A 19211-nucleotide genomic window follows, 5' to 3' on the forward strand; every position below is an offset into this window, starting at 1 on the left:
AATATGGCAGATGAAAAAAATAATTGCACATGAATCATTTCATAGTTTATTGATTTAGATATTTAGAGTAAATGAAGTTACTCATTTATTGACTGAGTTTATATCCCGTCTGTCAATCTGCTGTTATTTAGGGGCAAGGAGCCTGTTACAGAAAATGTAAAAAGCACATGATTGACATGGTATTTGGGGTAATTTTAGCAGAGCCCTCTCCTTTACAAAGCTGTTTGTTTAGAGTCCGGCATGTGGTTATTTAGCTTCTCACTTCGGGCTTTCTGGTCTGCCTTTTTAAAACTTSCTGTCTCAATCTCTTGCGCCGCCCTGTTGGGGTTATCGCTACTATCGACTATTGATCTACGATTTGATTTGGTGGGAGCATCTGTAGGAGGGACTACGATCACTCTTTCTATGGGCTCATTGGCAATTTTCTCTGATAAGGCAACATAAGTCGGTTCGGGCTGCTGTGAAATGGAGTGACGCTGCATTGCATTCTGGGTACAGGAGAAGGACCGCTGTCGAGGAGCAGGCTGGGGTAACAGGAAGTGCGGTGTCGCTGCTCTCGGGACTTCCTGGGGCCTTTCACGATCTTCGTCCTCTGAGGTAACTTCCTGCAGAGTGCTGATTGGCCGTGGGGGACGCCCCATGATTCTTGGGGTGACCAATGCGGTCACTGATTGGTTGAGCTGTGGCCGCCAGTTCTGAGGGGAAGGGCACTGCATTCTGCCCATTGACCAATCACTGTCAAAAGAAGAGTACGATGATATGAGTAAGCAGTGATGAATTTGCCTTACCAAGATTAGTAAATTGCTAAATGTTATTGTGAGTAGATGTGCCAAATGCCACAAGACTTTACCTTGGTGGAGGCGAAGACATATCCCGATGCCCTATGACACCAGAGAAGGAGGCACTTCTCCCAGGGAGCCCAGGGGAATTCACCCATTGGCTATACAGCAAGGCACGCTCATCCCACAGCATATCATTGGCTTGCTCCATAGGAATAGGCCCTCTCTGAACCCTGTGAGCCAATAGGAGCTCCAGGACTTGATGATGCATGCCCTCTCGGGCAACATCCAGTGCCCGGCGTCCTCTGCGATCAGACAGATCCTGATTGGCCCCGTTCAGGAGCAGGAACCGGGCGGTGTCGTAGCAACCGTGGAGGGCGGAGAGGAACAGAGCAGTCTCACCCTATCAGATAATGGGAGTGGTATATATCAGAGAAGGGGAGTGTCGAAGCAATAATATGGGAGTACCTTAAAGTTGAACCATTCTACACAGATTCAACTGAATATAGTTTCTTCGAAGTTCCTCTTCCTAAATCTTCATACTAGTACGTGAAGAATCATAAAAGCAGAGGCTTCTGCTGGCCTTGGTACCTTGTTGTCCTGTAGGTCCACCGCAGCACCGTAGCGAGTGAGGGTTCTTGTCAAGGAAAGGTGGTTAACTGAGGATGCCCAGTGGAGGGCTGATCTCCCTGGGAGAGAGAGTGCATTTCAAGTGGAGGAAGGTGAGTGAAGGAAGGTAGGAGTTCAGTACAGAAAGAGAGGTAGTAAGTCAGCCAGTGAACAAACATTATACAACAGAGTCAAGCCCAAAGGGTGAAAGACGGGAAAGAGGGAGATTTTGAAAGGGAGGAAATGAGAATGCAAATGATGGTGAGGGCCTAGGGAATCAGCCCGAGAGAGAGACAGCGAGATATAGCTGTCTCTTATACACATCTAGATGTGTATAAGAGACAGAAGGGACACATGGGGAGGACCAGAGAGAGATGGGGTAAGTTACACTGGTTACTCAACCCCTCAAAGTAATACAATATAGTAATATGTATGCGAGGCAGTGTGTTTATAAGCTAGTTATTACACCTACGGAAGCTACATAACATTTATGGACATTTGTTCCACGTAATATTGATTTTTAAAATATATTTGCACAATAATCCTCCCATGACACTCCACAGGGAAGTTCAGTTTACTTATTTTATCGTCTAGCCTACATTTTGGTTAATAATATAATTGGGAAATTGGGAGAGTAAAGTGATACCAGTGTGGTCGGTGTTGTTGACCGGCACCCCAGCTCGTAGTAGCTCCAGAACCACGCGGTCAAGCCCACTCCGGACCGCACGAATCAGGACAACTGACCCGTCTGGACCACACCACTGAACCGAACCAGACTGTCAAAATAATGTTTGGTATTGTCAAAATAGAATACTGTAAATAATAACCAGCGTTATCTAAAATGTGAATAAACATATTGACATTTATGTAGAATATTTATGGAACTCACTTGATTGGGTGTTCTGTGATGTGGCGACGGGACAGCATTTCTCTCCCATCCTCTTGGGGGGGCTAAAAGTGGAGCTGAAAGTCAATTTAGTTACATGCTTAGTTATGTTGTGCAAACCGTAAACTATTCTGTGACAAATTAATGTAAGAGAATAATGAATCATTTTACAAGCCTATTAATGCAGTATGTTAACCATGATCAGGAGGTGATTTTACTTTGTGTGGGTGATTGTGGGTGGCTCGGGGGGCTGCGGTAGTGCTTCTGCTCTTGCGTTCGATGGTCACAGATGGACCTGTTGATGTCCTCCATAGAACTCTGGGTAAAGTCAGTGTCACTTCCAATATCCAGGTCCTTTTTCAAGGGCCTGAAATCATACGTTTATGTCCTGAATAGCAGTACTTGTGCTTGGGATATGACTACAGTATTACTAATATTGTGTAAAATAGAGGTAGTCCAACAGAACAGTTTTATCTTACAGACAGATTAAAAGTTCAGTTAGGTTAAAATGACCCTAATGGAAACAACTGAAAGCCATACAACCCATTACAATGAAGCAWACTGTTATCTGATCACAGCACTGTTGATTTACTAGACTGAACATCCTCTAACTTCTCCTTCATCTTCACTCACTGCAGTCGAAGGGCATCCTCCCCCAGTGGATCTCTGCGTCTTTTCTTCTCAGCCTCCTTTGCTTTCTTCTTCTTTATCCCATTCCTGTCTTTCTCTCTCCCTGTCCTGCCCCTCTGCTCTCGGTGGGGTGTGTGCTGTGCCCATGCCTTGGCCGCATTGGCTCCGCTGTCATTCTCAGTGACAGTGGATCTGTGCCTAACCCTCTCTCCTCCCTCCCTCTCCGCTCGTCGTCGTCTCACCCTTCTGATCGCCAAGACAACCATCAAGACCAAAGCCAGTACCAGGCCCGTTGCCACGCCGATCACAGCCCATAGCCATGGAGGTGTTGTCCTGTTGCGGAGAAGGGGTGCAGAGGTATTAGGTGTACTCATTTACACACACACACACACACACACACACACACACACACACACACACACACACACACACACACACACACACACACACACACACACACACACACACCACACACACACACACACACACAACACACACACACACAACCACACTATGTAACAGGATACATACCATTAGTTTCCTCTTTTTCCTCAACTGGGTCCTCCTCTCTCCCTCCTATTTCCTCCCCAACCCCTCTTACACTAATAATGGCCTTTAATTCTGGGTGAGAGGGGACCGACACACGAGTCGACGACGTAGCAGCCCGCAGGAAGTTAGCTGCTTCGATGGCGTATGGGAAACAGGTAGAAGGAAGACGGGAGCACGGCCTGTTATCCACTTGCAGGAATAGGAGAGAGCTGTTTCAGAGAGATTGGGAGTGAGAACATTGATGAGATGTTAACAAAAGAGACTAGGTTAAGGTAAAACATTTGGGGAACCAAAATCCTAATCTCTTTCTCGTTACCCATTTGAGTCATCCGAGGAAGCTTGAGCCAGCAGGTTTTCGAGCTGCTGGGGATTAAAGGTGAAGAGGTCCTTGCTGGGGTCAAGGGGCACCATGCCGCGCAATTTAAGGGGCGTCTGCAGGAGGGTGCTGAGGGCCCAGAGGAGGGAACTGTTGGAAAATGTGCCTTGTTGCAGGGGGACATGGGTGTGCAGGAGCAGGGTGCCCTTTGCCCACAGAGGGCTGTGGTGCCTGTGACAGTCACTCCCGTCCCAGCCACAGGCAGCGCTTTCACAGCCCTGGTCACAGTAAGAGTTGGCATAGTGGTCTCGGCAGTAGTGGATGTGGCCTGAACTGAGAGGTGGGATAGTTGGAGGGATGCAGAGAAAGCGTGAACCCCAGCTGAAACATCTGGATGTAAACAAAAATGAACGTGAGAGTGATAAAGAGTAAAGAGCAGGGTACGTTTCATTCCAGTGAGATGTTCTCTCCCCTCTGCTCTTATTCACTCCCCTCACCATYAATATGAGACTACTGGGTAAGAGTAAYTCACCATGTTGCTTTCACATATCCAGTCCTGTTTGATCCATGAAGGAGAGTGAACAAAGGGAAGGGTTGATGGAACATCTTCCTGGAATGAAATGCAGCCCAGATCTCCCTGCTGCTACAGTGTCTTACTTGCAGCGTCCTTTGTCCCTCAGACAGTCAAACCCGTCCCTCAGACACTCAGGCTCAGTGCACTCTTTATCACATGACCCATCTCCAAACTTGGCCTTACACTGTCTGGATGGACACTGGGCCCAGGGGTCACCACCAGGAGACGCTGCTGCTACTTGGGGAGGAATCACACACATACACACACACAAAGGTTGGATTCCCACTTGACACTAATATACTAACTTAAACTGAATCACTTTGGATAAAAGCATCCATTAATTACACTACTGTATTACTGTATCACGCAAGAACCTGTGCTTTGACCTACATTTTCAAGCTGTGTATTGTGTAGGCCTATGTGTACCTATCACCACCAAGCATTCATTGTTAACAATGCTTGGTACCGTGCAGGCCAGGCAGGCTATGAAAGGTGTGTCCTTGGCATGAACCATGAAACGGGAAATAGGAGGCCTGACACAAACAGGAAGTCTCCAGGAGAGGCGAATAGCAACAGGAAATGGAGTGGGCTGGGACTGGATGAAGGTCGGAGGTCATCACCCTGGCGATGAGGAATGTAATGGAGTGGGACAATGGAGAGGCTTGGCAGGTGTGTGAGGGACAATTAAATCATAACACAGGAGAGTTGGGATTAGACATAGTGTACTGTATAGCAGTGAACATTCAAGGAAATCCAGTACAATCTTTTTGGTTAGTTACATCTTTAAATCAGGGACACATTCATGCAGCATCTTATAAAGTGACGATGAATGAATGTGAGAGCAGTATATGTCAAGTACGTCACAGGATTTTCTCCTAATGATATATCCTCAGAAATCTATAAAACATAGAAGTGAGAACATCAATGTAAAAAAAAAAGTATGTTTCGTTGCTGGGACGTACCATGTGGGACTTCCTCTCTTTAGACGATTACCTAGTAGAGACTCTACCTCACTCTCACAGGTATCGAACATCATATCAACAAGATAATAGCTGGAAGATGGACTCACCTTGACACCACCTGCTCAAACCCAACAGAACAGCTATCCACAGCACCAGCATCATTGGGCCAAGCAGGTCCCAGAGAGGAGGATGGAGACGGCAGTAGTCTACTCTCTCTCACTATCCTCCGAGCTTTACCAGTGCAGTTACTAGGTCCAATGCCTTGGTCCGGCTATGGCAGGTCCGGCAGGTCTGTACTCCGCCAAAGTGTCGTGAGGTATCTCTCTGGGTATCTTCTGGAGAAGACCGCGTTCGCAATTGGACCGTGTGAACAGTTTATGTCTAAAGTGTACACTCTATCCTCCAGTGCTGCTACCACCCACCTCCCTCTCTCCAATTCTTCTTCAGAAGCACTGCGGATATGTGGACAACTTCCTGCCACTGTGTGGAAAAGAATAGGAGCGGGATGTGTGTGTGTGTGTGTGTGTGTTTGTGGTCTTTGTGTGAGTCTGCAGTCAGTTTTTCTACTGATTTCAATATCTCAGGATGTAATCTTTCAAATGAACCAGGCCCTGTATTCATAAAGCATCTCAGAATAGGAGTAGCGATCTAGGCCCCCCCCCCCTGTTCATGCAATCATTTTAATTACGTTAAAAAAGGCTAAACAGATCCTAAATCAGTACTCCTTCTCTGAGTCACATTATGAATACAGGCCCAGGAGTAGGCCTGCATATGTCACTTTTTTACCTCCCATGCAGGAGCATGCTCTCTGCATTTAAAAAAAAAAGACATAATCTTATCTACTGAAAACTACAAATAAAACMATTTCAAAATCTCAAAGAAGAGATAATAACCTCCAGGAATGTGGTGGGTCTTAAAATAGACATATACAACTGCAGCACCTTATGTCACCTGTCTCAAATGAAAGGATGGATCCAGGAACAGGAAACTAGGGGGTTCTACTTTCATCCTTAACCTCAGGACTCATCAATTGTGCCAAGAAACAGCCTCACAGCAGGTGGTACAACAACGACTGTGTGCCTTTTCAATTTTTTTTGCGAGGGTCTATTTCAGGCTAAGGCATACTACTTACTCATTACCTTCATTTGAGTTATTTGAGCAAAAACCTAGAATCGTTTTTTTATTTTTTTTATATGATGAGTTTATATAAACCTATATAAAACATTAGGCTGCTGTGCATTGTCAAGGGGGAATATGCAATAGATGATCATGAAAATAATGTATCGATGATGGAGTAGTGATAACGATTATGATTATCATCGTGTAGGTCATCAAGCTTTCCACACGATGTCGCTGTTCTACATGAGATTCCTTTCAAATTCAAAGGMGAATCAGCCAGTAYGTCATTTACTGTACAACATTTTCAGATATATCAAGCCCTTACACAGTAATCACCTACTCGTTTCACATAAAGCATAGCATAGTATAATTAATCTAAAATCGGCATTTGCCAAACTCAGTATGGCATGGCAAGAGGGGGCTGGTCGTTCATGAGAGACTTTCCAGTTATGTACTTTCGGGTTTTGGTAGGAAGCACAATCACCAACTTGAACGTGGGGTCCTCCAGTCCAGTCGCAGACTGCAGTATAACTAAATTAATACTAAGATGGCCCTTTGTATGATATGAGGGTGTAACATAGAATATAGGCTAGATCTATTCTTAATAGATATAGGCTATCGTTTCCTTGACATTCAGAAGAAATTGCAACCTCACTCGTAAGAGCCCACATGCAAACGTGAGTAYTCTATCTTTTCAAAAAATTATTTGCGTGTTATATTGTATTATATATTACATAATGCATTGTAATGTGTTAATACCATTCGTCTTATCCATCCTGAAGCCTAAAACGACTGAAATTCACCTAGTTGAAAGTGAAAGTAAAAATGAAGCCAGCTATTTTTCATTAAATGGTCACACCTTCCAATATTTTCAGATAATCTATGTCCCAGGGGTTTAATTGGGATTTTGTGTGAACTAATTCCCAAATGTCCACTTTTTCCATAATAGGCTATAAACAGATCTATGTGAACATTTCATTTTCCATATGGTATCCCACTTAGTCCTCCTCAATATAACCCTGATGTTCCTCAACCTCATTATCTYTCTCTCCCAACCTCCTGTTCTAGAGCCTGTTCGGAATACCGAAAATGAACTTCTCTCCGCTGTTCTTCCTGTGCATGGATGTGTGTGTGGTGCAGACAGTCCGCTTGGCCCAACTCTCCCCTCTCCTCCTCCCCCATCCCCTCATCACCTTGTGGGGTGGAAGCCTGCTCCGTGCCGGCCTCCACCTCTTTCTCACCTTCACATTCCCTGGAAGTCCCCTATGGATGAGCAGCTTCGAGGGGCTCCAGAGCATGGGTGTCCTCTGCTTCCACTGCCCAATCTACATCAGCCTTCTCTGGGCATGTGGCCAGTCCATCCTGGGGCAGCTATGGGGATGGCACTCCTGGCAGGGGGTGGGTGACAAGTTTATATTGCTATAATTATGTTAATATATATATATATCCTATTATATATTAATATATATACCCTTTTTGTTTTAAAAATTGATAAACCAAACAGACTAAAATTACATGTTTTTCAGCTACTTCAGGGCTACTGCGTAACAGTCGTAGCATGGTTGTACTGGACACGCTACGTCCCTTCTCTTCTTACCAAGCCCACCAAGGAACCACAGAAGAAGACTGGGGCCTCTCTAGAGAAACTGATGGGATACATGAAGCCTTATWTCATACGCTTTGGAGCCGTGCTGAGTCTTGTCGTCATCTCTTCCCTTGGTGAGATGGCTATTCCCCACTACACCGGCCGAATGACAGACTGGATTATGAATGAAGACGAGCCTGAAGCCTTTACTCACGCCATCACGGTCATGTCTCTGATTACAGTCATGAGGTATAGTACAGCATATATCAATAATTGGTGATACGATACTCTTGAGTCCTTCCAATTGATGCTCAGTGTTTGATACCTGTCTCTTATACACATCTAGATGTGTATAAGAGACAGCTACGTCCCTTCTCTTCTTACCAAGCCCACCAAGGAACCACAGAAGAAGACTGGGGCCTCTCTAGAGAAACTGATGGGATACATGAAGCCTTATTTCATACGCTTTGGAGCCGTGCTGAGTCTTGTCGTCATCTCTTCCCTTGGTGAGATGGCTATTCCCCACTACACCGGCCGAATGACAGACTGGATTATGAATGAAGACGAGCCTGAAGCCTTCACTTACGCCATCACGGTCATGTCTCTGATTACAGTCATGAGGTATAGTACAGCATATATCAATAATTGGTGATGTGATAGTCTTGAGTCCTTCCAATTGATGCTCAGTGTTTGATATTCCGGTTTAATTTTGAGGTTTCAAGTGTCCTAACCACTTTCATCGGGCATTTATTGTAATGATACTGTAGTAACGTGTTTATTTGTTCTCCTTCTCCCATCTCTACCATTCAGTGCTGTGTGTGAGTTTGTGTGTGACCTCATCTACAACATCACCATGAGTCGCATCCATACCTCCATCCAGGGCCTAGTCTTCCAGTCGGTGCTGAAGCAGGAGATCGCTTTCTTTGACAAAGCTCAGACAGGTGAGTCACATCTCATTGCAATCTACAGGTAACTGCCTAAATAAATTAAATACCAACATAAAGTGTCTTAATAGGGCGTTGGGCCACCACTAGCCGCCAGAATAGCTTCAATGTTCCCTGACATAGATTCTACAAGTGTCTGAAGCTTTATTGGAGGGATTGACACCATTCTTCCATGAGAAATTGAATAATTTCTTGTTTTGTTGATGGTGGTGGAAAACGCTGTCTCAGGCGCCGCTCCAGAATCCCCCATAATTGTTCAGTTGGGTTGAGATCTGYTGACTGAGACACACACACACACACCCATTAACCCCCTATACTGCTTTGAGACCCCTCTTTCAAAGTCACTGAGATCTCTTCTTKTAGCCATGGTAGCCAAAATAATGGGCAGCTGGACATATTTATACATGACCCTAAGCGTGGTGGGATGTTCATTGCTTAATTAACTCAGGAACCACACCTGGGTGGAAGCACCTGCTTTCAATATACTATGTATCCCTCATTTGCTAAAGTGATTTCTTTATTTTGGCAGTTACCTGTACTTRACCTTTCTTAAATATATTTTTTTATACAGTTGCTGGTTTACTAATTGATTAAGCTAACTGATTAACACATACTGTKTGTCCAAAGTGACGTGCAAAGGAGAGTATCTTAATAAACATGAGTGATCCTGTCAAGAGTATTGTGCAGATCTTTCATTTCTTCAAAGTATATATATATATATTTATGCTTTATGCTATATATATGWMATATATATTTGCACYCCYTCCCCTCCAAGGGGCTAACTTAACCTATGACCTTTGTTCTAGGTGACCTTGTGTCACGCATCACCACGGACATCAACGACATGAGTGAGTCTCTGAGTAAGAAGTTGAGTCTGCTGATGTGGTACTTCATGCGGGTCACTTTCCTCTTCATCTTCATGCTCAATCTCTCCTGGAAGCTGTCACTCTTCACCGCTATGGGGCTTCCTATCATCTGGGTCATACCAAAGATATCCGGCAAGTGGTACCAGGTACAGGAAATCAGACCTTTTCTAACGTATTGTAGTGGAAGTAGCCTGGTCCCAGATCTGTTTGCGTCTTCTTGGCAAAATGTATGGGGTGACAATGACAATAAGAGTTGGCTAGACAGCATAAACAGATCTGGGACAAGGCTATAGTGGGGGTAGTTTTGTGAACTACTGAACACTCCCATGATGAGTAACCTTGTCTGACAGTTGCAGTTTCGTGTTTGCATACATCTTGATTCTACAAGTTACAGTCACCAAAAATAGCACTACAGAGCAGACAGAACGTTACCTGACCATTCAGAAGGTAACTGTGAATATTGTTTTTGTCCCAGGAGCTCGGTGCGAAGGTTCAAAAGTCACTAGCCCAGGCCAATGACGTTGCCACGGAGACCTTCTCCTCTATGAAGACAGTACGCAGCTTTGCCAACGAGGAGGGCGAGACGGAGCGCTACAGGAAGAGGCTGGAGAAGACCTACTCTCTGAATAAAGAGGAAGCAGCAGCCTACGCAGCCTCAACCTGGACCAATAGTGTGAGTTTCAGCTTCAATAGTAAACAGTCACAGGGTGACAGCAATTTATCCAAATTCAGTTCCAAAGAGTTTGGATTGCACATTGACTCATGAGGGTACATGAATTTGTCTGTAATATGGGCCCTGAGTTTTTCCTGGCTATGTGAACTGACAAGGGAAAGCTCTGGGCAATTGTTATAGACTATAAATACTGTAGGTCCCAGAGTTGTTCCTGGTTACATGATCTGGAAAACACTGGGCCCTAGTCATAATCAATAGTCACCCCATCTGTCTCCCTCTCAGATGTCAAGCCTGTTCCTGAAGGTCAGTATCCTGTACTATGGCGGTAGTCTGGTGACAGGGGGGACCGTCAGCAGTGGGAACCTGGTGGCCTTTGTGATCTATGAGCTCCAGTTGTCCTCTGCTGTGGAGGTAAGGCCATAGATGAACAATCTCCATCCAATCTACCCGCAGCCATCTTATGCTTGATCCCTACTGCCAAATCCAAACAGACCTAAATGTACACGCCCTAACACGGCACTGCCAAGTTGTTCTACAGCAAAATAGGGGTCAAAATGATTCATCATTATCACAACATTTTAYTCATAACTAGAGTTTTGAGTAGCAACATTTTGACAGTCACTTACTGGTGCCGCTTTTACACCTCCTGTCTGACAGGTCGTGATGTTGTGTTACCCAAGTGTGATGAGGGCAATCGGTGGTTCTGAGAAGATATTTGAGTATGTGGACCGACAGCCCCATGTTCCTCCAGAAGGCACCCTTGCCCCACAGAAACTTGAGGGACATGTTCAGTTCAAGAATGTCATATTTACCTACCCTACCAGGGAAGATACACCTGTGCTCAAGGTATCTACAGTATATTTACAGTATACTGTATACACATATACTGGATATGAATTAAAATAACATACATTAAATCTCAATTTCTCTCAGGGCCTGTCTCTGGAGCTGAGGCCTGGGCAGATCACTGCCCTTGTGGGGGCTTCTGGAGCAGGGAAAAGCACCTGTGTGAGCCTGCTGGAGAGGTTCTACCTGCCCCAGGAAGGAGAGATCCTATTGGATGGACAGCCACTGAACAGCTACAAGAACCAGTACCTACACGACCAGGTCATTACGAACAGCAATGGAAGCAATGTTACTCTTACCCTAAGCTATATTAGTGCCTAACATAATTAGCTACCAGCCTTTAAAGAAAATTACATGATCACAATGTTTGCCGAGAAGTTATTAACCAACTAAATGCATTATCTAAATGAATAATTTCTCTCAGATCAGTGTGGTGAGTCAGGAGCCGGTGTTGTTTGCTCGTTCTGTCAAGGAGAACATCAAATATGGRAGAGATGATGCCACTGATGAGGAGATGTACCGGGCTGCTGAGCTGGCCAATGCCCACAAGTTCATCTCTGACCTGCCCAATGGCTATGATACAGGTATGTCTCAAAAGCTTCATTCATAGTGACTTCATCCAGATAGGATTGGTAATATTGTTTCTTTGGGGCTTTGTTTAGTCCATACTGATAGAAAGTTACACTTTTCTCTGCATAGCTTTGACTTTGAACTGTTAGTGCTTTTCCTTCATTAACCTACTGATGACATGATTGTAGTGGATGTGTGTTATCCAGCTCTACTGTTCATACTTAATTGTTGTTCTTTATTCCACAGATGCCGGGGAGAAGGGAGGCCAGGTTTCAGGAGGGCAGAAGCAACGCATTGCCATCGCCAGAGCTCTGATCAGACAGCCTCGGATTCTAGTGCTGGACGATGCCACCAGTAACTTGGACACAGAGAGCGAGCATTTGGTAGGAGAACTCTGAATCTTGTTATCTTTCACTACAACAGACTGACAGATCTATTTTTTGGGGGGGATAATCAGTTGCTGTTGATAATTTACTCACAATATAACCCAATGGAGGCTGTTTCCTTCCCTAACATTAAATATTGATTTACAGTGTATTTTAATCTCAGCTAATCTCTGACAGTTCAGTGGCTTTAATTCAAACATACTCATCATGTTTCTCTCCATGTCTTTAGGTCCACCAAGCTCTGCTCAACAATTCAATCCCCTGCTCAGTYCTGCTGATTGCTCATAAGCTGAGCACTGTGGCGAAGGCCAATCACATTGTCGTTCTCGAGGAGGGAAAGGTGCTAGAGGAGGGGAGCCATGTTGCGCTGCTGGAGAAAGGTGGAACCTATGCTGACCTGGTGAACAAGCAGAACACTGGCTTCCAGCGTAAAGAAGGGGAGGAGCTAAACAACTAAAACAGAGGCTCCAATCCCATGACACTCCTCAATGTAAACTGAAATCCCACTTCTGCCACCAGCTCACATTTTCAACATTATTACCTACTAGTTCTACTACATCGCATATGCTTAGCAATACTCGTGAGATCATAGCATCAAACATTTGTTAAATAATCATATTCCCCCCTGATTTTGAGGTACTGATTACAAGAATAGTCCTGTAATATAAGAGGTTTCATACAAAGAGCACATTTCTATGTTCAACTTTATATTTGCACTATAGTGTATCTTAAGTATTCTTTATGCCCCAAATGCCTTTTGTATTTATTTTTACATTTATTTTTGTTAAATTGTTCTCCCACATTTGTGTTCTGCCTTTTTATTTTACCTTTATTTAACTAGGCAAGTCAGTTAAGAACAAATTCTTATTTTCAATGACGGCCTAGGAACAGTGGGTTAACTGCCTTGTTCAGGGGCAGAACGACAGATATAAATAGGGATCCCAAAAAATGTTTTGTTTTCTGTGTACATTGTCTTCAAGGCTGTACAATACAGGAGCCTTTTCCTGTTCTGTGTTAATGACAATAAACATTCTGCTCTCTGAAATAATTTCTTCATTTCGTATCTGAATGTGGGGGAATGGTTACATAATAACAGCATGATGTGTATGTTTTGCAGTTGATCTGTATTATTGTGGGAAATGCCTAATGTCATGCTTTCACTTATTCTTTCCTCTGCTACAGGCCTAGATAATGATGCCAAAGGCCAAGCCGAATCGCATACATTGACCTCCAGCAATACTGTTAGTGTTTAGAGGGTATTTCCAATGACGGCAATACGATGCTTAACACAGGCAGTTTCATAACAGTTGCAATAGCATAGTTTTAGGTCCACAAACGTACACACTGCTGGAGCAGCCAGATCCTGCAGCAGTAGCAGCACAGACAAGGGGTAACCAGCACAGACAAGGGGTAACCAGCACAGACAAGGGGTAACCAGCACAGACAAGGGGTAAACCACACACGTCACAGGGCTGTAAAGCTGAAGCATCCATTTAGAACGTTTTCTCACCACCAAATATGTTGTTGAGAGGAAGTCCAGTCGTGGACATACACATGGTTAGCAGATGTTATTGCGAGTGTAGCAAAATGCTTGTGCTTCTAGTTCCGACAATGCAGCAATAACTAACATGTAATCTAACAATTCCACAACAACTACCTAATACACACAAACTAATAAGAAACAAAATAAGAGAAGGAATGAGAATAAGAATATATAGATATAATATATATGGATGAGCAATGACAGAGCAGCATAGGCAAGATGCACTAGATGGTATAAAATACAGTATATATGTAACGGATGTGAAATGGCTAGCTAGTTAGCGGTTGTCCGCGCTAATAGCGTTTCAATCGGTTACGTCACTCGCTTTGAGACCCTGAAGTAGTGGTTCCCCTTGCTCTGCAAGGGCCGTGGCTTTTTGGAGCGATGGGGAACGACGCTTCTGGGTGACTGTTGTTGATGTGTACAGAGGGTCCCTGGTTTGCGCCCGTGTCGGGGCGAGGGGACGGTCTAAAGTTATACTGTTACATCGATGCTGTTGACCCGGATCACTGGTTGCTGCGGAAAAGGAGGAGGTTGAAGGGGGTTGAGTGTAACGGATGTGAAATGGCTAGCTAGTTAGTTAGCGGTGGTGCGCGCTAATAGCCTTTCATCGATTACGTCACTTGCTCTGAGACCTTGAAGTAGGGTTTCCCCTTGCTCTGCAAGGGGCGCGGCTTTTGTGGAGCGATGCGGGTAACGATGCTTCGTGGGTTGACTGTTGTTGATGTGTGCAGAGGGTCCCTGGTTCGCGCCCGTGTCGGGGCGAGGGGCCGGTCTAAAGTTATACTGTTACATATACATATGAGATGAGTAATGCAAGATATGTAAACATTATTAAAGTGGCATTATTATTATTATAATTTGTTAACTTGGCTTTCGAAGACCTTAGAAAGGCAGGGTAGGATAGATATAGGTCTGTAACAGTTTGGGTCTAGAGTGTCTCCCCCTTTGAAGAGGAGCATGACCGCGGCAGCTTTCCAATCTTTGGGTATCTCAGACGATACGAAAGAGAGGTTGAACAGGCTAGTTATAGGGGTTGCAACAATTTCTGCGGATAATTTTAGAAAGAGAGGGTTCAGATTGTCTAGCCCAGTTGATTTGTAGAGGTCCAGACTTTGCAACTCTTCCAAAACATCAGCTATCTGGATTTGGGTGAAGGAGAAATGGGGGGAGGCTTGGGCAAGTTGCTGTGGGGGGTGCAGGGCTGTTGACCGGGGTAGGGATAGCCAGGTGGAAGGCATGGCCAGCCGTAGAAAAATGCTTTTTGAAATTCTCAATTATCGTGGATTTATCGGTGGTGTTTCCTAGCCTCAGTGCAGTGGGCAGCTGGGAGGAGGTGCTCTTATTCTCAATGAACTTTACAGTGTCCCAGAACTTTTTGGAGTTTGTGCTACAGGATGCAAATTTCTGTTTGAAAAAGCTAGCCTTTGCTTTCCTAACTGCCTGTGTATATTAGTTGTAGGACGGCCGGGGTGTTAAGTGACTTGTGATCCATTTATTAAAGTGGCCAATGATTTCAAGTTTGTATGTAGGCAGCAGCCTCTGTGTTAGTGATGGCTGTTTAACAGTCTGATTGCCTTGAGATCGAAGCTGTTTTTCAGGATGGAACTAGGTAAGGATGGAACTAGGTGAAATTGGGCTGACATTCTGCACATTTTCTCATTGATGAAACATCTGATGTCAATAATTTTTGCTGTTCCCAAAACTAGAATGTTACGAACACAGTGCACTAAGTTTTATAGACCTGACGCTTTGCGAAAGGTTTAAAATATGCCATTGTTTAGGAGTGCACGGTCGAATTGACTTTGTGCACACACACACTTCACATAGGCGTTTTTCATGGAAATATGCAAATAGATGTTACAACGTGCCAATAGGATCTCGCTAGCTCATGCTTGGCTTTACCCACATTGCTTGTTTCATTTGCTCACACTGTAAACGACACAGATGAACTGTCTTGGTTTAGATATAAATATATTTGGTAGTGGGTCCACCACAGCTCAACTGTCGTAACACCATAGCAACAGTATTTGTTTAATTTGTTTCCCCATTAGCTTTTGCTGAGGCAGCAACTATCTATTCTCGTCCAAAAAAACACAAAACATGACAAGTACAAAACACTGGTACATTGATAGACAGTCACACACATTTTTAACCCAACGATATATAACAATAAAATAATAATAATATAAACAATACAAGTAAAACAAATAATGTTTGTCTGCATGTGCTTGTCCCCTCAAAGTCCCCGCTGATCCATGACATGTTGTTTAATCTATTTTTAACCCTTGTGTGGTGTTTGGGTCTGTGGGACCTATTTTCAATGTTTACTAAAATAAATGATACAATTCATTATTTTTTCAACCTGAGACTCAATGGCCTTGGCTCATTTTCTGTGATGAACATGTAAAATAACACATTTTCATTGAGTGCACACTGTGCACCCCTCTACACATTTATATTACATTGTGTGGTGTTCAGGTCCACTGGACCCGAGCGTAAGTGTGGAAAAGTGTGTTGGTGAAAACAAGTAAAAATGAAACAAAAAGGTTTGCTGTGTGCCTTCACTCTGTCTTTCTCCTCCCTGGGCCTGCTGTTTCAACATAGCACCAAGAACCTGTCTGTCTCCCTGCCTGTCTGCCTGTCTCCCGCTTTTCTCACACAATTTACCCTTTGTAGTGTGTGAACCTGCACAATGTTATTACGATACATTATTTCGATACATTGTAAAACATTCTGTATTTTCCCACACTCTACACCAGCCAGGTGCAAATTGGGGAGGGACACAACAAATAAATAGCTTTGTGTGTGTGGCTCCTTACTACAATCAATCAGTATGTCAAAAAAAATCTTTGCTCAGAGGGCCTTAGAAATGATTTTTGTAGAGAGAGGCTAGTTAGTGTAACTGAGACACCAGACCAGCTCAGCGGCAGACAGACAAGCTAGCTGCAATCAGGTCAGTGTGGGACAAGTGGGTGGACCACCTTCCCGTGTTTTACAACCCTGGGCCCAACGTTACTGTTGATGAGCAGCTTATGCCCTTCAGACAATACATACCGTCTAAACCCGCAAATATGGAATAAAGATCTGGGCTGCTTGTGATGCTGCTTCATCAAACTTGCAAGGGTATACGGGGAAGCCAGATGGAGGAGCCCCTGAGAAGAACCAAGGGATGTGAGTTGTCCTGGACATGACAAAGGGACTCCGTAGCCACAACATCACATGCGATAACTTTTTTACTTTGCACAAGCTGGGACAGGAGGTCCTCAAGAGGAAGCTGACGATGGTAGGAACAGTACAAAAAAAAAACAAGCCAGAGCTCCCACCTCAGCTGTTGAATACACGGAACAAGCCTAAGTTTGTGTTCACGGCCAACACGTCCCTAGTGTCCTTCATGCCACATGAGTACTCTGCATAGGGATGTGAGAATCTGTGGCCAGAAACATCAAAAAACAGAAGTCATAATGGATTACAATGGCACAAAAGAAGGGGTGGACAATTTATACAAGCTAGTGACTGGCTACAACTGCAAAAAAAGAACCCTACGCTGACAACTTGTGATATTCTTCAACATCTTGGCGTACAACGCGTTTGTCATCTGGATGGCGTTGAACCCAGATTGGAACAGAGGGAAGCTCCAGAGGAGACGGCTCTTTCTCAAGGAGCTGGGCAAGGCATTGGTAAGACCTCAAATCCAGAGAAGGCAACATATCCCAAGGACCCCAGCTTCTGCAGCCATCGTGATGAGGATTCAGGAGGAGGATGCTGGTGCCCCATCCGCCCGACCCACTGAACCAACAACTCCAATACCGGAAGTAAGTGTGAGTGATGTTGTTGCATGTGTGTGTGTCTGACTCTCCTACCTTGGCCTGCTGTAACTATATATGTGAGTGAGATGTTAGTAACATTCCTGAACTAAGTGTTTTCCTCATTCTAGATTGCAGCTGGTAGCAACAAGAAGCGCTGTGATGTGAGTGGACCCAAGGACAGGAAGACACAGTACACATGCATCAAGTTCAAGAAATACATTTGCAACACACACACAGTAAAACTCTGTCCCTCATATGGTGTGTAGACCGGACATAATTTGTGTTCAATGAGGCTCATTTATCATTTCCATAAAATACTGTATGTAAAATTTGTCCTTCCAATTTGTTCAGTTCAAAGCAATAAACATCAATAGTGATGAAAATCTTGTTTCATTTATATTTGTTCAAGATAAACATGATTTATTCCACACATGTCTGGTCATAATCTTTTTAAACGAATAGTGCTTTTATTGATAAATGTGATCTAGCAGAGGTAAATGGCAAATATTAACCATGTATGCTGTCTATATTGCTTGTAATTGAAATGTCAACCTTTAAGTATTAAGTATTTTTACGTAAATTATTATGGCTGGATTGTTTTAAAAACCCAATAATGTTGTGGGTCCATCAGACCTGCGAACAGTGGGTGAATAACAAAACCATGAAGGGTTAAAGGTAATTTTGCTGTTAGCTTGAGTAATTGGAGAATGGAAGGGAGTTCCATGCAATCCTGGCTCTGTATAACACTGTGCATTGTCGTGAATTTGTTGGTGTCATGTTGTTGGAATGTGTTGTGAGGTATGTATGGGTGTCTGAGCTGAATGTTATTTGACTATGCAGACAATCTGGAATTGGCGTGCTGCTCTGTTTTGAGCCAGCTGTGGCTTTGTTAGGTCTTTCTTTGCTGCACTTGACCATATTACCAAACACTAATCAAGATGGGACTAGACCAGAGTCTGAACAACTAGTACAGTTGATTTTTGTGTCAAAAACACAGAACATCGTTTTATAACAGACATACATGTGGAAGACCAGTGGCAAATTATTTTTTTAAATAGAGAAGAGTAACGGCCCAAGGGAACTGCCTTAAGGGACACCGTACTGTGCATATCTGATGCTAGAGAAGCTTCCATTGAAGAACACTCTCTGGGTTCTATTGAATAAATAACTCTCCAACCATGTGCTGGCAGGTGATGTAAAGCCAAAGCAAATTAGTTTAGTCAATAACTATTTATGGTCAATAACATCAAAGGCTGCACTGAAATCTAACAATACAGCTCCAACTATCTTATTATACATTTATTTTAAGCAATCATCTGTCATCTGAGACAGTGCAGTACAAGTTGAGTTCCCTTCTCTATATGCATGCTGAAAGTCAGTAGTTAACTTGTTCTCTGAAAAATAGCATTGTATTTGGTCAAATTCTCTCCATCAGTTTACTAAAAGCAGGCAGTAAAACTGATTGGGTGGCTGTTAGAGCTATTTTTAGGCAGTGGAATTACTTTAGCTTCCTTCTACGCCTGTGGACACACTACTTTAGGCTTTGGCTAAAGATATAGAAAATA

The 19211-nt window shown here is 43.8% G+C and overlaps 2 protein-coding genes across 7 annotated transcripts; one reads left to right on the plus strand and one right to left on the minus strand.

Annotated features, from left to right (window-relative positions):
• Window positions 1-32: 32 nt before the first annotated feature.
• Window positions 33-5563, minus strand: notchl (notch receptor, like). Of its 5 annotated transcripts, none has more exons than XM_070437272.1 (11): window positions 5413-5563; window positions 4427-4577; window positions 3770-4159; window positions 3432-3662; window positions 2908-3237; window positions 2493-2641; window positions 2278-2351; window positions 2035-2164; window positions 1371-1468; window positions 851-1182; window positions 33-735 (listed from the first exon to the last, which is right to left on the minus strand). In XM_070437272.1, the coding sequence occupies exons 1-11, from the start codon at window positions 5465-5467 to the stop codon at window positions 213-215; spliced, it is 2463 nt and encodes an 820-aa protein (XP_070293373.1). In that variant the 5' UTR covers window positions 5468-5563; the 3' UTR covers window positions 33-212. The 5 variants fall into 5 exon arrangements, with proteins under 5 accessions (XP_070293373.1, XP_070293375.1, XP_070293374.1 ...); XM_070437274.1 differs by having other exon boundaries at window positions 3770-4102; window positions 4427-4580; XM_070437273.1 differs by having other exon boundaries at window positions 2278-2339; window positions 4427-4580.
• A 1191-nt stretch (window positions 5564-6754) lies between these two features.
• Window positions 6755-13336, plus strand: LOC111959198 (antigen peptide transporter 1). Of its 2 annotated transcripts, XM_023980685.2 has the most exons (12): window positions 6755-7101; window positions 7493-7822; window positions 7951-8258; window positions 8820-8950; window positions 9760-9965; window positions 10295-10492; window positions 10775-10903; window positions 11150-11338; window positions 11426-11599; window positions 11763-11922; window positions 12155-12291; window positions 12524-13336. In XM_023980685.2, the coding sequence occupies exons 2-12, from the start codon at window positions 7514-7516 to the stop codon at window positions 12749-12751; spliced, it is 2169 nt and encodes a 722-aa protein (XP_023836453.1). In that variant the 5' UTR covers window positions 6755-7101; window positions 7493-7513; the 3' UTR covers window positions 12752-13336. The 2 variants fall into 2 exon arrangements, with proteins under 2 accessions (XP_023836453.1, XP_023836455.1); XM_023980687.2 differs by lacking the exon at window positions 11150-11338.
• The last annotated feature ends 5875 nt before the right edge of the window (window positions 13337-19211 follow it).

This window comes from Salvelinus sp. IW2-2015, linkage group LG35 (genome assembly GCF_002910315.2).
Source record: "Salvelinus sp. IW2-2015 linkage group LG35, ASM291031v2, whole genome shotgun sequence".
NCBI lineage: Eukaryota > Metazoa > Chordata > Actinopteri > Salmoniformes > Salmonidae > Salvelinus > Salvelinus sp. IW2-2015.